This window comes from Syngnathus acus, chromosome 5, assembly GCF_901709675.1.
Source record: "Syngnathus acus chromosome 5, fSynAcu1.2, whole genome shotgun sequence".
In the NCBI taxonomy this organism is placed as follows: domain Eukaryota; kingdom Metazoa; phylum Chordata; class Actinopteri; order Syngnathiformes; family Syngnathidae; genus Syngnathus; species Syngnathus acus.
In genome coordinates this window covers 7,880,656-7,900,419 of record NC_051091.1, presented here as the reverse complement: position 1 = coordinate 7,900,419, position 19,764 = coordinate 7,880,656, and the positions used below count along the sequence as shown (strand labels likewise).

At 43.1% G+C, this 19,764-nt stretch overlaps 1 protein-coding gene across 1 annotated transcript; it reads right to left on the bottom strand.

Moving 5' to 3' along the window:
* Positions 1-2,242: 2,242 nt before the first annotated feature.
* Positions 2,243-18,695, bottom strand: slc4a8 (solute carrier family 4 member 8). The gene is made up of 25 exons (XM_037252002.1): positions 18,404-18,695; positions 12,636-12,717; positions 11,981-12,130; positions 11,549-11,684; positions 11,168-11,328; positions 10,515-10,691; positions 10,139-10,230; positions 9,872-10,029; positions 9,703-9,790; positions 9,232-9,378; positions 9,055-9,155; positions 8,502-8,676; positions 8,300-8,433; positions 7,989-8,234; positions 7,355-7,460; positions 6,930-7,091; positions 6,671-6,784; positions 6,446-6,607; positions 6,117-6,368; positions 5,974-6,042; positions 5,485-5,658; positions 5,260-5,391; positions 5,066-5,169; positions 4,626-4,731; positions 2,243-4,505 (listed from the first exon to the last, which is right to left on the bottom strand). The coding sequence occupies exons 1-25, from the start codon at positions 18,440-18,442 to the stop codon at positions 4,500-4,502; spliced, it is 3,273 nt and encodes a 1,090-aa protein (XP_037107897.1). The 5' UTR covers positions 18,443-18,695; the 3' UTR covers positions 2,243-4,499.
* Between the last annotated feature and the right edge of the window lie 1,069 nt (positions 18,696-19,764).

Sequence of the window (19,764 nt, the reverse complement as noted above, 5' to 3'; positions counted from 1 at the left end):
GCAGCGTTGAGCTGAAGCTTCCAGATGTGCTCTCTTGTTACCCAAGAAACACCTCCGCGTGTTGCCATGTGGCTCTAAAGCGGGTCATTGGAACAAACAGGGGAGGGGGGGGCTAAAGGCAACAAAGGAGTGTGCAGTCCTGTCTAAGATAGACCTATCAGCGGACCAGGTTGCCTTTGCTCGGTGTGGATCTTGTGCTGCAATTGCACTTTGGAACACACATAAGGCCATGGTGGAAAGTGCACATGGTAACTCTAGCCTCGGTCCTTTTGGCCCTATGGGTGGGACAGGTCACATGATAGCCCCCTAGAGAAGCTCAGCTGTTTGCCACTCTAATTCAGTCTCAAGCAGCTGAGCACTGGCCCACTGCTCCACTGAACTGTCCCAGTAATTATAATAGGAGGCGCGTGTGTGTGCGTGCATGTGTGTCCGTGCGCACGGGTGAGGCGGGGGTTAAACACGACACACACAAATCTTTTTTAAACTGGGCTGCTGGCATCCAAATGTCATGACCACCAGCTCGGTGTTTGTACATCAATTGATGTTAAGGGTGATATGTGCAACAACAAAAGGAAAGAAGGAAGAAAACAGGAAAAGCATACCTGATAAAAGATGAGGAAATGTCAATGGAAATACGCCAGTGTGTCTCTGCACTCAACTGATAAGGCTTTCTTAAAAGCATATTAATATAATGATATGACTTTTAATAAAATGATTACATGCATACGGTGCTTTAATGCTTAAAGGTGGGACAGTGCAGGTCACAAACTCGAGGGTCCGAATGTTAGGTTAGGGTTAGAAAATGGGATTAGGGTTTCAAGGAAGGATTCTAAATGAGGGTTTGGGATTTAAAGTACTTGTAGGGTTTAAACTAAGGTTTGGGTTTCAAAGTAGGGTTTGGACCAACGTGTGCTTCTTGTGCTTGTTCCCTATCACCAAGTGCACAATGTCAATTAGTTGAACTCACTTGCCAAGTCCTCTGTGTCTCCTCGAGGTTTAATGGCACCGCTCTGTCTCAATGATTTCCAATTATAGACGACAGCAGACTCGCACAGGCAGACCTATGTGCAAAGAGTTGTGTTGAGGAGGAAAAACGGCGCCAAAGGAAGTTACACATAAACACACGCGCGTGCACACACACACACACACACACACACACACACACACACACACACACACACACACACACACTCACACTCACACTCACACTCACACTCACACACACACACACACACACACACACACACACACACACACACACACACACACACACACACACACTAGCATTGCCATGCTTCAAGTTAAGAGTGGCTTATTGTTCTCCGATATAGAGGACACAATATCCCAGCCTGGTAATAGAGGTTAGATTAATTGCTGACAAATCTGTATTCAGCAGTTCCTTTTTTCTCTGCGTGACAGATTTATGACAGAGATTGATGAAGGGGAGGGCCAGTGTAGAGCTGCCTCTGTTCACTGAAAAAGGAGCACTACAGCTCACTGGGCCCAACATTGAACAAGAGGCAAATAAGATTAATTTGGTTGAAGCTTACACACATGCGGCAAAATTGTCATTCAGCGTGCAGTTGAAAATCTTTTTCAAAAATAATAATATGCCTAAGATAATGATGGATGGATGGATGGATGGATGGATGGATGATGGATGGAAGAATGGATGGATAGATGGAAGAATGGATGGATAGATGCAAGGGGCATGTCAGCAACAAGAGTGTCAGTCACGTCACTTTGCCGGTGTCTGTTTAAGCTCAAGAGGTGAAAAGCCATCTAAAATGTCCCATGCACCCCACTCCTCCGCCGTGATGTCACAGCCGACCTCGTATCTAACTGGCTGAGGCCTCAGCCCGCCAGCTGTTTGTAATCATCAGTCTTGGGAGTGGGGATCACATGACACCCTCGGGCTCAGCGTGCACATTTCGATCTACATAAAGGGTGCTGTGCATCTTTAACCCGGTAGGCCTGCATTCCCACAGGCTATTCCTGTGCAGCGAGGATCACCTCCAGATGTGAGCGCTGCTCTCACCTCAAGGATCAAATGTGGGGGAGGGGGGTGCCACAAGGACAGGGGAGGGGGGCATATGGCAGGAGAGTCTGTAGGTTTGGTAGATGGGAATGATGTGACCTCTCACAGGCCGGGAACAAATGAAAGGATTGTGTCTGCCCTCTAGTGGTACAAAAGAAACCTGACCCGTATCGAAACTCTTTCCTCCAAATTTTGTGAACTTTAGTGGTCATGTAATAGTTTATTTTTCTGTTTATATCATCCAAAAAAATCCAGATTACATATACGTACATATAAAACATGTACAATTGAGTCTGAGACATTCTTTGAGTAGAGACAGCACACGCTCCATTTCAACTGCAGAACTCATCTCCCTGAAAACATCACTCTACAGCTCCTTCCCTTGACCTTAACGCTTAGTCCCATGAGCAGGTCTTTTTTTACTCTACTCTACTGTACTATATGCAGAAAAAAAGAACAGTCCAGTTAAATGTGACAAGGTTTAGTTTATGACACTCTAAAACAATCGATAACGACGCTTCTACTGTATAATCTCCAGTGAGTACATCTGACGACATTCTGCTGCATATCAGCCATACATTCACAAATACATAATTGTGTATCAAATTAGGACACATAACACGCACATCAGAGAATGGCTTCATTTGTTGTTTAAAATCTTTATATCCATACTTATCTAGTTTCTCCTTTGATTTCAACTCAATCGTAACTTTGATTATGTACCGTACACTGGTTTCAATATTACAACATGCCATCGATTAGCTTAGTTATTGGTCCTCATACAGTAGACACACCGAATATTAACATTCAAATGTTTTGCACATACGTGAAAGTACAGGACGTGAACAGACAAAACTATCATATAAGCCAAGAAGAAGAAAAAAATTACAACATGATACAGTGAGCGGTTACTGTGTCTATGTACTGCAATCAAAAAGATGCAGATAATGTTTACTGGAGAATAAAGGACATATAACATTATATCACTTTGACATGACTCCTCTAGTTGATTAAAATCAAGGACATTTGGAGGCCTTTTCTCAGCTTTTCTGACAAGCTACCATATGCTATATACAGAAAGTCAAGCTAACTGGTGGGAATATCATTCGCCAAAAGAAATTTTGTTCAATAGATCTCTTAAAAATAAGAAGAAACATCACACATAGACATATCTACAGAAAGTGCTACTATGAATAAAGTGTTATTTCAGTCTGAGTGCAGATCAAGTATGGCATCATCCTTAAATGAGGATTTGAATGTGACTGGAGAATTAGTGGAATGAGTGAAAATGTGCCACTGTTTGGATGTTGACTTCTTTTAGAATGTAAATTTTTTATCGAGCACTCATGTTTCATCAAGGGTTGAGTGACCTTAAAGGATCCCTGATTAACAAAAATAGATTATTGTGTTTCTTACACTTCAGGTGAGATGGACTTTAGGTAAATTATTGCCTAAATAAGCCTCCCACACACACCCCACCCCCACTTCTTAAAAATAAAGCAAACATTAGCAAATTCTATAACTGCTCCAACACATCCAAAGTCCTCCATCCAAAGTGCCTTGCAGGAATTTTTACAAGCTTGTCTGAGGTAAAGAAATAAGACACTAAACTTTTGGCTGTTTCCGTAGATGTAGATTCTGTAATATTCACACTTATTAAGTTTATATCACTACACAAAATTGACACAAGTTCACATTAGATGGTGAAATTAGGGATGACACTGCAACAGAAGATGAACAAAACGGTTCTGTTGTCCGTCTCTTTCATACAGCCAAGCGATTTGACCCATCAAGAGTTAAAATGATTATACTTTTTAGTCTATTTACAGTTATTATACTTTTTAATCTATTAAAAAAATATTCAAATAACTAACAGCAATTTTCTGATCCTGAATGGGGGAAAATGTGAAAAAAGGGAACTTCAGAACATCAATTATTTGGACTGGCCCCTGGGTGGTCCAACCATATTCAAAGGATGGGGGCAGTGCCCCTGCGGCCTTCACCTCTAGCACCGCCAGTGATAATTTAGTGTGTCCTATTTTTGGTCATTGTCATTTTTCTTATGCTTTCATTGCTGTTTATCAGGTTAAAACTAGCATTTTCTCTAAAAAGGTTAAAAGTGGCACAATGGCCAAGGAAGACCCAATTCATTTTTTACATCCAGATATAAGTGCAGGCAGCCAAGTCATTGTTTCCATTGACTGATTTTCATTCCAAACAGAAAAGACTCTGTCCCAAACTTGTGTGTGTATCCATGTGTCTGCATGTGTTTGTGCGTGTCGATGGCCCGTAACTTCAAAGTGTTGTGTGGCGCTGGTAGTAATTAAAGAGACGTTCCCAAATCACTCAGATGGCCAGTGGTCCCAAACTGCCAAATGACATCCTGATGTCCAGCTGGACACTTACATGGCACATCTGTGTGCACCGTAGAAATCTTTACTCATCAATGAAGGCGATCTCTTCAATCCTGCAAAAGTAAACAGATGAAGTTTAGAGAGCAGCATGAACAGGTCAGCTGAGGAGCTGCAAAAACAACATGGACAGGGACAGGGAACAGATTTTCCACACAGGGTCGGTCTAGCCTTGCCTTCTTAGCAGACACAGGACGAGAGTCCTTTTGATTGGAGTTGAGAGATTTCCACATGGTGGTTTTAGACATTTCATCAGATATATTAATATCAGAGGGATCACACCTGGGGAGCGAGGAGGGGAGAAGGAGAGAAGAAGCTCAAAATTGATGGAGGGAGAGGGAGTGGTGCATGTTCGTACAAACGGGGTGTACCCAGAAATGTATTGTACATAAACGTAGGGGAAAGGAAAGACGAGTAAGACATCAACAAAGATAAAACACAATTATTTTTTTCTGATGCAGATTATGATTCGCCTGTGTGTCAAACAGCGCCAACTACTGCTAAGGAGGACCTAATCGATGTCAGATATTATTTTGTATCGGTGACTGGGATCGGCAGCATCTGGGATTACTCGATATGTTAAAATAAGGCCAGTACTAGATGGCTTGTCACTCACCGGGGGTCATGGGCCTTTGAGGCCTGCGCTGGCCTACTGCTTTCCAGGGGGATGTGAACAATTGGAGCGTCTTCACTTTTTGTACTGAGCATAACTTGTGACTCCTGCAACAGAAACAGGAACATGCATGATCAATATTTGTATGTATTGTTTTTTTTTTCCAATAAAGCATTGACATTTTGTATTTCAAAAACCTCCTCAATCTTTTTGGAGGCATCATCAAGGTTTTTTTTCTTCCATTCTGGCATCAGATCATCCAGGTAGCTGAGCTCACGATTGGAGAAACACAGGTCGAGCAGTTTGCGGATGAATACCAGAGCCAAAACCTGCACACAGAGGAGGCAAAAACAAAACATGTTTAAGTAGAACATTAAACAAAATTAGGCCATCATTTTGTTCATCATGTTTGGTCAGCTCACCATCATGGGGAAGACGATAGCGGCAGGTGAGGTCTTGATGACCCAGAGAAGCACAAGGCATGTCAGCTGAGTGAGCGTGAACAGGTGAACCTTCCTCAAGGGTACGTGCCGCAGGTAGATGAAGTCCGGCTGGTGCTTGGGCGGCATGCCAAACAACTTCAGACGGTCAAAGAACTGTGGCCAAGCAATAAAGATTTACAATCTATGCACGTGTGCATGCCAAAGGCTGAGCAAGAGGCAGTTCCTGTTAACACTTAAGCTAATTGAGCCATACAATCAACAGTCGCAATATTGTGACGTCCAATAGTGGAGCTGTATAACATTTCTGCCAAAGATTTGGTTTTATTGACACTGTCAAAGAGATAAATAGTGTGGCCTGCCTTGTCATTGTAAAGGCCATATTTTTTCCAACAACTCTTGTGAGCTATAAATTATGCAGGTGTACCTAATGGGGTGTCCTCTGAGTGTATAAATCACACAATACACTACCTGGATGCCTTTCAAAGATGAGGCTCCCATGTAGAGGAAGACACCATACAACACCGGCATTGGAATGAACTGAATGAGAAAAGATAAAATAAATAAATAAATAATGTAATACCCTGTGACAACCAGAGGGTGGCAGCACTCACCTGAAGAGCTCCAGTCATGAAGACAGAGCATCCCATGAGCAAGAAGATAACCAGGCCAGTGAGCCTCTGCTCTCTGATACCCAGAAAACGAGGCTGCTCTCCCGGAGCCGAGCTCTCGGATTCCAGCTTCAAACTGTTCACGTGACTGATGGACAAGACGGTTGCGGCTACGAACCACGGCAAACCCATGATGGAGCACACGGCCAGCATTATGCCCACCATCAGGAGGTCCAAGTGGTACCCGCAACCTTTCTGGGAAACAATAAGAAAAACAGCTTGTTGTTCAACAACTAACATGATCCAAATAAAATTTGAATGAGTTTAATGACCAGCAGTTTGTGCTCTTTCCGGTTGATGATGACAGCAGTTATTTGTTGGTCCATGAAGATGAGGATGGTGCAGAGAAGAGCAGGGATCGAGGCTGCCAGGGGGGTCCACCAGGGGTTACGGCCGATCGGATTGATCAGCCATCCTCTGTCATCTCTGGTGGGCTGATTTAAGAACACGGTCACGAGATGCAAATATAATCCCATCCGAGCATTTTCCCAATTTACCTGAAATTTGCTGGGCACCTTTAACTTCTCCGAGGGCACTCCCACCATGTAGTCGAGCAATACCATGAAGACGATGGTAAGGAAGACGGCAAAGTCACTGATCATGGATCGCACCTGATTGCATACGGAAAGACAACTTAAAGAATTGCCAATGTGTGCCTGAGTCTGATAAATATAATCTAAAGACATTTTTAGTAGGATGGCCCAGAAGGACGGGCCTTGAATTTCACACAAGCTCTACCACCTTTTTGCGAATTACCTTGGTGGGGAAGTAGCGACTGGTTTTGAACTGTTTGAGGAATGCTGACATGAAGAAAGTGGAGAAGAACAAGATGACGGACCAGAAGAGGACATCCGGGGTGTAGGGGCCATGATGGCCACACGACGTTCCGACAAAGTGCCCCTGCAGACTCACACATTCCTGGAGAAAAAGGAGGTTGCTCTCAGGTGATTTGACTTTTTCCAGAAACCGAGTTGCCCCTGAGAGGCATGCAAGTGAGTGAATGAGTGACTGGAGGAGCATTCACAAGACAACTTCTATGGTTGTGCTCAGTGAAGAAAAGCGAATCGATGAAATGTCCTTATCAGAGTTAACCTCCAGAGAGATTAGCCGCTTGAGAGAAGAGGAAGGGACCCGTTGCTAGTTAACAAATGCAAACAGGCGGGAACAAATGATTTGGTTACCTTGACGGTGAGATTGGCCCAAGGAACAGAAGAAGCTGTGATGTTTCTCTCGCTCCACAGTTTCAAAGTTTTATTGCTGGGACTCTCAGGCTCGGTACACTGGCAGCTAAAGTCAGAAAGAGCACAATAATGATAAGAATTATATGTACATTATTCCCCCTGCGGCTTAAAAGTGACAGTTAACCACTTCTAAAAATTATTAAATGACACAAGTCATGCTTTCTGCATCATCAGTGTTGCTGACTTGTTTCTTTGGTAACCATGTTAAAGTGACTTTTCAGACCTTTCTAGCGACTATTTTTCAAAAAATGTGAAAAGAGACTCCAAAGTAATATTTCTTCAACTATTATTCTTTTCTGTATTACAAGACAGGAGGTCCATGGAGTCAATAATAAAACATTACAAAAGCGGGGATTTATTGGCAAGTCGTAAACTTATAAGCGGCGGTATACGTTTTCAAGGTGCCGGTGTTTTACCGAGGTCCCCTCGCCTCACCTGTACAATTTATTTGATATCACAATCATGTTCGAGCATTTAATTGGCCCAAAGCTAAGCTAGGTAGGAGCAATTAGTCGTGTGTGCTACTAAATTCTCCTCAGTCCAAGTTAAGACCTCCACAAACTGTCTTCCTCACTATGCCAGCGTCAGCTTGTCCAGATCACTGTGAGTGTTGAAGGGGTAAATTTCTCCCAGGTGGAACAGCTTCTCCAAGGCCTCGTAGATGAAGATGATGCAGATGAGGGCAGCGAAGGCCTCCTCGGTGAAGCGAGTGATGTAGCACACCAGAGAGCTGGCGTCTGTGGCAACGAGCAACAGACACAACAGCGCCGTCCACAGGCCGATGCAGGCTCTTAGCGACAGGTAGGAGAGGTTGTAATCCCTGAAGAGTCACATGACATGTCAGGCAGAGCACGCGACTAAGCGTGACACTTACTTGCTACTTACTTGCAGAATTTGAAGAGGATTTTCTCAAACACCAACACAGGTCCAGTACTGCCCAAAATGGTGAGAGGCTGGCCAGCAAAGAGTGAGTAGGCGACGCCAGTCATGGATGCACCAAGTAAGGACTCAATGGCACTCTGGAATCCAAAATGCATCTCGTTAGCCAATACGTTCGAATTTTTGCAGACATTGTGTTGGCCCTTACGATGCGTCCCTCTGTCGCCTCTCCGAGCAGCCCTCCGAATGTGATGACAGGAGACATGCAGGCACAGTAGAGGAAGAGGAAGGAGGCCACGCACTGCAGACTCAGACCATCTTTGTAGTCACTCAGATAGAAGGGAGCCTTCCTTTTCACGTCCATTATCAGACCACCAAACAACCTGGTCACAACACAAAAGGGAACAGAGTGCTCAGAGAGAACATTATACCTCATCATACATCATCATCTGATTTTCCATTTCAGACCTCTTAAGACATACCAATTGGATATTTGGAGGACATTATAAGGGTAAAAGTAATGGGACACATGATCATCACAAAGGCAGAAAGGGAAAGATGGACTCTTGGAGGAAGACTTTTAACAAGGTTCTGGAAAGTCCCCTAGGGAATCATTTAGTTTTAGTTGATCCTAAAGGAGTTAGCTAAGCATGCCTTTTGGGAACGTGCTTTGTGCCGGCCGTGCTGGAACAGAACATCTTCAACCCTCTGTTTAGAAGAGGGATTTAAAGTTGTGACTCATAATATTGACATGGATTTACCTTCCAGTTCTCTGCAGCTCTGGTCCATGGTGTTCATGCTGTTGTTCTTCCTCGACTTGGTAAGCTGTGCCGTTAGGGACACCCGGCATCTTTCTCTTCTCCTTCAGTCAAACAAGTTTAACTATCTTCAGCAAATTGTATTTGTGGTGGACACATCAAAGCAGAAAAAGCGTGTACCTGAGATGGGACAGTTTTAGGTGGCTCAATTCGGATGGAAGGGTCCCACTCCCCTGGTGGCAAGACAGTCACCTGGTCCAGGAACTCATCTATCCCAGCCAGGAGGTCACCTCTGTCTTTTGCCTTGTAGGCTACCCCATGGAAGATCTGAACCACACACATGTAAAAACCACATGACATGATGGTCTGCCATCGCAAGATATAGTGATGCAAATGAGAGGGAAGGTTGCGCCGCTGTGGGTGTGGTTGCAGCCAACTTCATTCACGGCCAATCAAATCTGCTTTCATTCCCATTAAATGCAACAGTTGAGCACTAGAGTAAAGTAAATCTTTGCCATGCAGTACCCTTAAATGTGATCCAATGCAATGACCAACTAGATCCAGAAATTGGAGTGAGACCCTAAGAGCAAGCATGTTTTGATTTCATCAGCCTTGGCAGATGAAATCAGATGTTTTGAAGGCAAAGCTTACCTCATCTGTCATAATGGTTGCCATCGAGCGTCCAATCTCATGGTATTGCTGAGCTTTTCCATCTGGGCCCAGGAGAATGAAGAGGAACCTAAAAGGTTGAGTTGACAGCATCCACTATATCACATCCACTCTTTGTGTTGTTAACGTGTCAGGAGGTGTTGCTCTCTACCTGGTAGGGATCGGGACCTCAGTGAGACCCGTGAGCAGCACGGCGGGGGAGAGGCGAACAAAAGCCACGATAGGCCTCTCCAGGAAGTCCAGCTCTCCCACCAGTACATTGGATGCTTCTGCTCCCTCTGGGATCTTTTTCATGAAGTGGAGGTCCACCTGAGAAACAGACAATTGAAACTCTATGTAAAGGCTACTTTGCATCATTTTTTTAATTTTCAGCACCACATGATTAGTTGAGCTAAATATGGTCTAAATGCTATTTTACCTTGCTGAGGTCCACTTGGTGCCCTTCCTGTCCTGCGCCGTTCTTGGATGGCTCTGCAACGGGAGCAGGCTGGGGAGATGCGGTTGACGCAGCTGTGGGTGAGCAACAAGTGGAGTGGAAAAGGACACGGATTTTTTTTTATTTTTATTTTAACTTTTATAGTGCAATGCTTTAGCCATTTTGTCAATTTGGCTTCAATCAGAAATTATGAAAAAAAAGTTCATCTTTAACAGAATGAGACAATTTTGCCCCGTATTGACATCTCAACAATCGTTTGAAGCACACCAAAAATGTATTCAATGAACTTGTTAGCAGTACCGCGCTCATAAAAATCTTTGGCGGAAGATACTCTAAAAATCAAATGTCCAATAAAAACCTGTCAGATGGGGCTCGGACTGTTTACGAGTCCCCTCCGCGATAGAGCGCACGATGGGCATGAGGTTCTTCTTCTTCTCATTCTGGTGGTGGTGCCGCTTGAGCAAGGCCTCTCTCACTTTCACCCTCACGCTGTCATCCAGCTCATGAGACGCCTCCTGATGATCCAGGACCATATCTGGGACACACCGAGTTAATGAATCCTATAAATCCTCCAACAAAGGTTGGTTCCTTTTATTTCCGTTGCGAGTGTTACGTTTCTTAAGACATTGTTAAATCTTTTTATTGTCCAACCAATCCTCAGCGCGTCTTAATCCGATCGCTTTGTCTTCCACTTTGCCCTTTCTGAGATGCTGAGTCATTAAGTGAGCTTTTCTCAACTGCTTTACTGTCAGACAGACACACAGTGAGACATTACACATGAAGTCTGAGCACATCTCAAGGCCATTGCTGACGTGTTGACTTCAGCGCCAGTATGATCAGCCCTGCTAATTGCACCACCGAGGGGACAGCCGAACCGTGGGTGAAAATACGACACAATTCACACTTTGGTTTATTTGCTACCTTAGAAGTCGAATCACCAAATTTACTTTAATTTGTTGATTTCTTCCAAATGTTCCCACTCACCCAAAAAACAAGCACCTAAAAACACACCTGCAATCTCCTCAATGCAATCGGCGTGCATGTCGAGCAACACGCTGCCGTTGATGAGGCAACTCCTCAACTCAAAGAGACTGTGGAGAGACAACGTAGCCACGTACGGCTTGCTCCACCTCTCGCCGCCATCCTCCACATCTTCCTCAAACTTTAGCCACCTGAGGACACATGAAGACATTGTTGTACGGTTATGAATATTAGGATTCACCAAGACACACGACAGCTTAATATATAAAATGTGTATCTTGCATCTCAGAGTCAGATAGAGAACAAGATCAAGAAACGGCCCAGCAGGCTCTAAACGTGAACTCCGCCGAGCCGCCGGAAGCTTTTATTAGCCCGCTTTGTTGCCAATGGCTCCCGGAGGAAACGACGGACCTGGCGGTTTCCTTCCACTCAGCATCTTTGCCGTCTTTCACACAGATCTCATCGAGCTCGGTGAACAACTCGTGGGCCACGTGCTCGGCATCTTCCTCAGCTCCAAGAATGAACTGGACCCGCTGGGATGGCGTATCTGGACAAAGTGACAACATGTGAGTGGCAATGTCTCCTACTTAATTCTACTTGCTTGGAAATGAGATGAGTAGATTTTGTGCAAACATATTTATGAGCGTGTGTAGTTGTACACATAATCATGCATGCAAACTGCTAATTAGCAGGCTTGTCAATCTCGACCTTGGGGCATCCGTGTGTGTATGCTTGCACACGTGTGTGTGCTCAACAGTATTGATAACCATGACAGACCAGCCATTAAAACCTCAGTGTGATGTCATTGGTATCAACACGGACCAGACGTGTTCCTGTTTGTACCGTGACAAGGCGCCTTCTCGTTTCCGTCGCTTTGTGGCACTGTTATGCTTCCCGTCCGCCTGTCTTTCTTACGATGGCGAGAGCTGTGAGCTTTGTGGTGTCGGTGGCTCTGCCGCGGCAGGCCGACACCCACAAAGAGAGTCCTGTGGCCTGAAAAGGAGGTGACCGAGGTTATTCATTCAATATTTATTACACTCAAGGAAGCAAAGTACACCATCAGACACATGACATGACAAAATCCAATACAAGCTGTATCAATAATTCTCACCTCACAAAGATAATAATTACAATGCTTATGATCTTACAAATAAATATATAGATACATGCATATCATAACATTGTTCATAAATAAGCATTGATTTGGCATCTGCTGAAGTCTAGAAAGGCTACAATACAGTGTCAGCATTTGTTTGATTTGCGGCCGACATCATTACACGCGGTGGCAGCGGTCAGTTTCACTGGAATGGAAATGATCCAGATGCACTTTAACAGCATTAGAATAGAACACATTTCCTTCAAGGAATAGCATTTCCTTCAGGAACTCTAGCTAAGTTAAAAGGGCCAAATGAAGGAATGACTTAAGGACTAAAATATTTAATACTTGAATTAATCATGGGAATTAATCGGGCACTAATCGAGTCTTCTTTACACCCACCTTCAAGTTCTTCCTTCTCATAGTGGATGTTCAGCACTGAGCTGGTCCCACCTTGGTCTATCACCACCTCCTCATCCTGCCTCTGGATGACATACACAACAAAGACATTGTTAAGAATAATGTTTCTCAATGCTTTTTGAAAAAAATCCTCCAAGTCATCATGTCCAAACTGAGCCTTATTCCATTTGGTAAAAGCATATAATCAATATCTAAATGTATTGTACTAGAACTCCGAGTTTCTCTGAGAATGCAATTTGTGGATATGGACAAAAAACACCATTAGTAAACAAAAGCAGATACATAGCTGCCCTCCAATTCCACAATATGGCTCAATCTGATCACACACGAGCAAATACAACTCTCAAATGTGAGTGCAGCATGTTCTCACAGGAATTTAGAAATCCATCCGACCACAAGAAAAACAATGCGATCTATTTATAGCGACTCTATGCTGCAACACATCATAGAAAAGCTCATTTGAAACCATAAATTCAGAGTATAGTTGAGAGCGGGAGGTTCAGGAGAGATTTGTTTATTATTTAAATAATGATTGAAAAAAGTTAAATAACCTTTAAGAAGTAACAAAAGATATGAGTAGCTAATGAGTAGCCATAGCTAATGAGTAACTAATGAGTCGCTAATGCAAAGCTCACAGGGTGTTGTGTTTGCAATATATCTTCCTCAAATGTCATTAGTGAGGTCTGTGGGTCTGAATTAGTGAGGAAATGAGAATATTTGAAGCTTCCATGTCAAGATTTAGGACGCCGCTTTAAACCTCAGTGGAAAACACGCTCATTAATGTCAGGAAAAACACAAATTATGTCACAATAATGAAAGTTAATGGCTAAGACAATAATGGAAAAGCCTAACGGATAGCTAGCTGTACTTGGATGTGTGATTTTTCACTTTGCCATCTTTTCTCCAGCAATTCATTCAGTCTGTACTAGGAATGCGTTCATCCCAAGAGAATAGTCTGTTCAAACAAGGCTTTAATTGAAGAAGCCATGCTGAGGCCAACCACGGATTCTGAGTTTAATATTGTAGTATGTGAAAGTGGGAGGTGGAAGTGCGAGGACAGAATAAAAAAACAGGCTATTAAATATGGTTGCTGATTTTCATGAGCTTCAGTTTGTCACTGACAGCAATTTATTGCGACATTATTTCAATTAATAATTTCACACACATTTGATTCCTGAAAACGGAAATAAAATGCATAAAATGATACTCTGCAATTCTAAACGGTATTTAGGAGTCTCTGATTAAAATTTGCAAATCTAAACTTCAGTTACATCTAGATTGCTTTATCTATCCCGGTGTTATGCAGAGTACGTCAACTCAGATTATAATTTGTTGATGTTAAGTATAATCTGCATGCCTCAAAGTTTTATTCAGAATTCCTTCTTGAGTCAGCAGAAGAAGTTCACTGATTGTTTTTGTAAGTGAGAAATATTAGTAAAGCCTCGGCAAATGGCTGTGATCTTGTTATCACTATTCTAATGGGAATATCTTTTACTCCCTTTCTCCCTCACACACACCCGCACGCACACACCCGCACGCACACACCCGCACGCACACACCCGCACACACACACACACACACACACACACACACACACACACACACACACACACACACACACACACACACACACACACACACACACACACACACACACACACACACACACACACACACACACACACACACACACACACACACACACACACACACACACACACACACACACACACACACACACACACACACACACACACGCACGCACGCACGCACACACGCACGCACGCACGCACGCACGCACGCACGCAGCGTTATCAGTCATTGCAGCTGCGGCTGGTGAAGCGAAAGCCCGATGCAGCGTGTGGGTTTGCAGCTCAAGCTGGAGGCGCCATTAAACTTGGAGCTTTCCCAAACACATAAACACCAAACAAGCCAACATGATCCGTGCGAGACTATGAAAGGTCTTTGTCCCGCAAATAGCAATGCAGCATCAGATCGTCAATCGAGGATTTATTTGCTTCAAACGCACACACGTGAAAAGCCCCGTGATCACGTTTGCCATTTAGATATTTTTGTTCGTCCGTGTTCTTTCTCTTTGCCTGATTGCATATTCATGTGAGCGTTTTTGTTTTTCTTTCCTATTTGCAGGTTAATGGTTCCTGGTCATTCAGCCTTCAGCTCCCTTGTGTCACATCTGTGCTCGGCATAATAAAAGGCTCACAAAGACACTCTGCAGGTGAGTGCACGTACCTCTGTGAACACGGACGGGCGCACCTGTGTTTGTGCCGCCTGCTTCAATCTCCTGGCAACCGAGCGACCCTTTTCGATGCTCTTGCCCCTGAACTAGAGTGACACGCAGCTGGGGGAAGTTTATGACTCTGCAAACTCATTTTCCATGCAGATTAGACACTCCTACGTGAAAGCTGTTCTCAGCCAGATGCAAAAATGGCTGCCTTGTCCTTGCGTCTCCTTCAAATGCCACAGGAAGTGGAAAGAGATCAACATAAAATTATGTAATGCATGCGTTTGTACTAAAACGTGAAATCCGTTTAGCAATTGCTGCGTGTATGTTCATTCTTTTGTAATGCAATGAATAGACCAGAAGTATGTTTGTCACACATGTGAATTTGTGACAATGTTCTTGTCATTGAAAGACATCGAATTAGTCAGGACAAATAGAGCAGCACTGATTTCAGTTGCACTCACCCCACTCTCCTCGACTAGGCAGGTCAATCAATGTGTTTTCCTTTTCGCTCCATTAGGACTGTGGTGGGACGAGGTGGGTTGGGTCTGTCTGTACGTCCGTCTGTATGTCCATCCGTCTGTCTGTCCATCCATCTGTCCATCTGTCTGTCCATCCATACCTCCATCTGCCCATCAGTCCATCCGTCCGTTCGTCCGTTCGTCCGTCCGTCCATCCATCCATCCATCCATCCATCCATCCATCCATCCATCCATCCATCCATCCATCATATGACCAACTACATATCTGGGCTGATGAAAAACAACGGAGATTTATTCGTCAAATTTCCATCACCATGGATCTAAATTTTTATGACCACTTTTACCAAGCATCACAAATCTTCGATAAGTCTGTGTCACTTTTTTCTCCCCCCAATTTAGCTTCCTCTTTATATTTTATGTGCCATGTCCGAACTTGCTTCCCAGTTGGTGTATTTTAATTAAATTTTCTCCCCAAAAATCCATGACGCCATTTTTTGTTTGATTTTGTGTAACCTAGCACATAAAATACTTTTTCCATTACGAGTCAGTAACACATAAAATGACAGTTAAACTTTGTTTTTACGCATCTTTTTGCGATTCAAGCAAGAATAGCAGCTAACTTGATAACCAAACCAATGGACTGACTGTACTATAAAAAGTTCTTTTGGCAACAGGCTGACTCTTCTGTACTCTAATTGGCAGGTCCGAACCTGTCGAATTAAGCACTTGTCAAACATCTTTTTTTAAAAGTAAATCACCGTGGACTCCTTCCAGCCCTCTCGTCTCAACGAAGCACCATGACTTGACAGCGGGGACACAAATCCTGACTCAAACAACTGGACCTGTCACTTCCAGATTGAAGTTGGTGCCATGATGGCCTGCCTCTCCGTGCCACAGCCACACACAAATACACACTTACTGTTTGATAACCAGAGATATGTGACAGTGGCTCGCGCTCATCAATACATGACAGGATGTCACGATGAAACAGGAAAGGAGAGAGCTGCCGTTGTAACGAGCCTGCTTCAGCCCACGGGCGTAATGAGTCATACAGTGTGCACCTCGCTCAATGCCTCGTGTTCCATTTCGCTCGCCGGCCTTCCACCTCTAATTGTTTTAGTTCCACTAAGATTAGTTTAGTTGGATTTCGTGGCTGCGTGATGGATTGAAGCCATCAATAAGAGTTGGAGAGGTGTTAAAATACACTTCATTTTATAGGATATCAATTAGAAGCAATCAGATGTTATTCGCGCACTTGGTGCCTATGGATCCTGAGCATGTTTTTATAACAATATATATATGATTTTTTTTAAAGTAAAGATAATCAATACAGGGAATAATAAAATGCCGTAACATCTTAAATTGTTGTGTTCTCAGCTGCAAGAAAATGGACATTTACATGACTAGTGGCCCGCTATGACTTCTGGTTTCACTGGACTGGACAATCATTGTGGAGTTCATTCCTGCAAGGACAAGGTGATGAATTTTGAATTTATGGCTGGATGAATGCCAAATTATGCAGGTGAAGAAGCTCCATGGTTGGGGTAGGGTGTCGTATACAAATCGAATGTCATTAGTGGGATCGTCCAAAGCGACAGCAATGCTTTTGATTTCAATCCGGTTGCATCAACCTTGCTCGCTGTCATCAAGTTGATTAAAATGAAAGTTTATTGGGAGACATGCCAAATAGCTCATTTAAAAGAAGCAAAGAACTGTGATTGCTAAGGTAATTAAAAGTGGGACAAATTTATGATGCATCATGTCACATTATAATTTATCAGAATGCGGCATACATAACAGCAAATTTTTCTCCCTTTAAAACATTTATATTTACTTTTTATTATTGCAATATTATATTACTCTAAGTTTAGTTTTCAGCACAATTGACGGAATGTAGCTGTAACGCCCAAAGATGTCATCGGCCATGTTTGTTGTTTTGTTTTGATTGGAAGTCTTTGGTCGGCTCAGAGAGGTTCCCAGTGGGAAATTACCTCCTTCCCAGCAGTCTGGACTGAAGAATATGTTACCAAATATGGTTCGTCAGAAAAATAAATATTACAAAAGGCTAAGCATGCTGGGTAAGTTCTACTTAACCACAAACCACTGACACAAACATATTGTTAAATTTAGGCAAGAATTATTAATTAAAAAATATTTCATACAACTTTAGAATAGAATTAAATAGGTGGGTTGAATCCAGGATCCAGAATTTCTATTATGAGGGTGATTTTTTTTTTTTTTTTTGTAAAATTGCCCCACAAACAGATTTCAGTGGGAGTCCAACAAATGAGTTCACAAATGAGTTTAATCATCTCTTGACTCCAGGCTTGATGTTGACATCATTATTGATCATATTCACGGCATGACCACACTGAGTGCCTGCTAAAATCAATTAGACCAAACATGTTTACTCAATTGGTCCTCATCTTACAGGCCATCCTTCACATCAGCACCATACTGACGCTCTGATCAAACGTCACGCATCAGAACATGCACCATGCGGCAGTGTGCTTAAGAAGCCCTTCATCACTTCCCATTGCTGTAATGACTAATAATCTGGTCGCACATGCAGACGGCGGGAGAGAATGGCGTCAAGGTCATTTGAGGGTAATTTGACAAATACCACGACGAGAGCCATTATGGGAAATCCGCGTTTTTTTGCATTGCCACCCACTTTTGCAGAAGCACATATTTAACGAGCGTCAATGACGTCACCGTATTGCAATGTGATACCACCGCTCACAAGGACTCAAGTACATGTGCTTGCACATCACAATAACAATGTCAACTAATCATCCACAGCCGGCTTCAACTTATCACGTGGAGCATTCATTTTGACATAATAGGTTTAAACGTGACCCGAATTAAGATTCAGCAATTAGGAAGTGTCCATAAAAAGTTCCCCAAAAAAACATCCTTATTCGCGTGAAATGACAAATTCAAGTGTGATAGTTGTGCAGCGCAAATACAGGTTAGCAGTCAACACATCATGCATGCAAAGCACAAGACAGCCGGCGCTATTTTACCTGGTAGCTTAGGATGCTGTCAGGTTCCTGGACGGGCATGCTGGTGGCCTCTGCTTTGACCTGGACGAGGTAAAGGTGACACTTGGGCTTAGACCGTCGCTTTGTTGCACAGGACGTTAAGAAGAAAACAATCGAGAGCTGGTCCCAGCAGCTGCTTTGGTTTCTGCAAACATGTCGCGCGTCAACATCTCTTCCGGATGAGGGAAATGATACTGCACATCCTCGAAGTGTGATGCTTTCCCGGCCGCGCTTTCCAGCACCCCCTCCCTGCGCTCTCGTGCTTGGTCCTGGTCCTGGCTGTGGGAACAGGATGCAGAGCGTTGGTGCGGGACCAGCCAATCACAGCTCAGGATGGTTCAACCTTAACTAATCAGGGAAAAGGGGTCCACATTTCAGCCAATGAAAGGGCGGACGAATTGGACTGCAGCTACACAGGCAAATAGAGACGTATAGAAATGTATCGATTCTTGTCGCAAAGTCGACTTCCTGTACATCACATCCACTTACGATACTTGTATTAAGTCTTTCATCCACGTTACAGTTATTTGGGTTACAATAAAAATATACATTATTATTATATTATTATTATTATTATTATTACTATTATTATTATTCAATTTTTCTGAACTTTTTCTGAACATTTTTCATCAGCTCCGCCTGCAGTCTAATTATATGCACAACGAGTTGCATAAACACATATGACATCATCAGAATACAATATACTTGCATGACTGGCAAGTTCAGATAGCATTTTATTTAACAATAAACGAATATTATATTCATGTATTTATTGTGGCTGCTGTTTGATTGTGGTATATCATGTTGAGGGGTGTTTCCAATATGTTTTGGCCGATAATAATTGTCAGTGATAAAAAAATATATTTTCTCTGGATTTAAGAGTAATCTAACGGAATGTATAAATATTAACTGAACATGAATTCCATATTTTTACCGTTTTATTCCAATAGTTTTTCATGATTATTTTTACAATGTGAAATATTGCCATGACAGCTAAGACTGCAAAACAAAGCCTGAGGTATACACACACTCGGGGTGTTAGCGCCATCATGTGTAAAGATTTGGAATTACATAGAGGACATCACATTCAACTCAAGTGCGTCTTTGACGATGACGAGAAATATTGGTCATGAATACGTCCTGTGCGTTATTAAACGATTAGACGGGATTTTGTTGTCACAAATGATGAGTTGACATTGAATCAGAAGGCTGTCAACTTCGAACTGTGTCGTGCAGATCTCGCTGCCAGGAGATACCTCCAATCCGAAGACACATGGTTCGGCCCATTTAATTGCATAACAGGTTGTTTCGTTCCCCCCTTGACTTTCACTTTGAAGCTCCAT

Excerpts from the sequence above, each read along its gene's own strand:
- slc4a8 (XM_037252002.1), bottom strand. The coding sequence starts at position 18,442 with ATGCCCGTCCAGGAACCTGACAGCATCCTAAGCTACCAG. Across the intron at positions 6,608-6,670 it reads AGGTGCCCAGCAAATTTCAG|CCCACCAGAGATGACAGAGG; the intron begins GTAAATTGGGAA and ends TTCTTAAATCAG. Across the intron at positions 5,392-5,484 it reads CTATCGTCTTCCCCATGATG|GTTTTGGCTCTGGTATTCAT; the intron begins GTGAGCTGACCA and ends CTCTGTGTGCAG.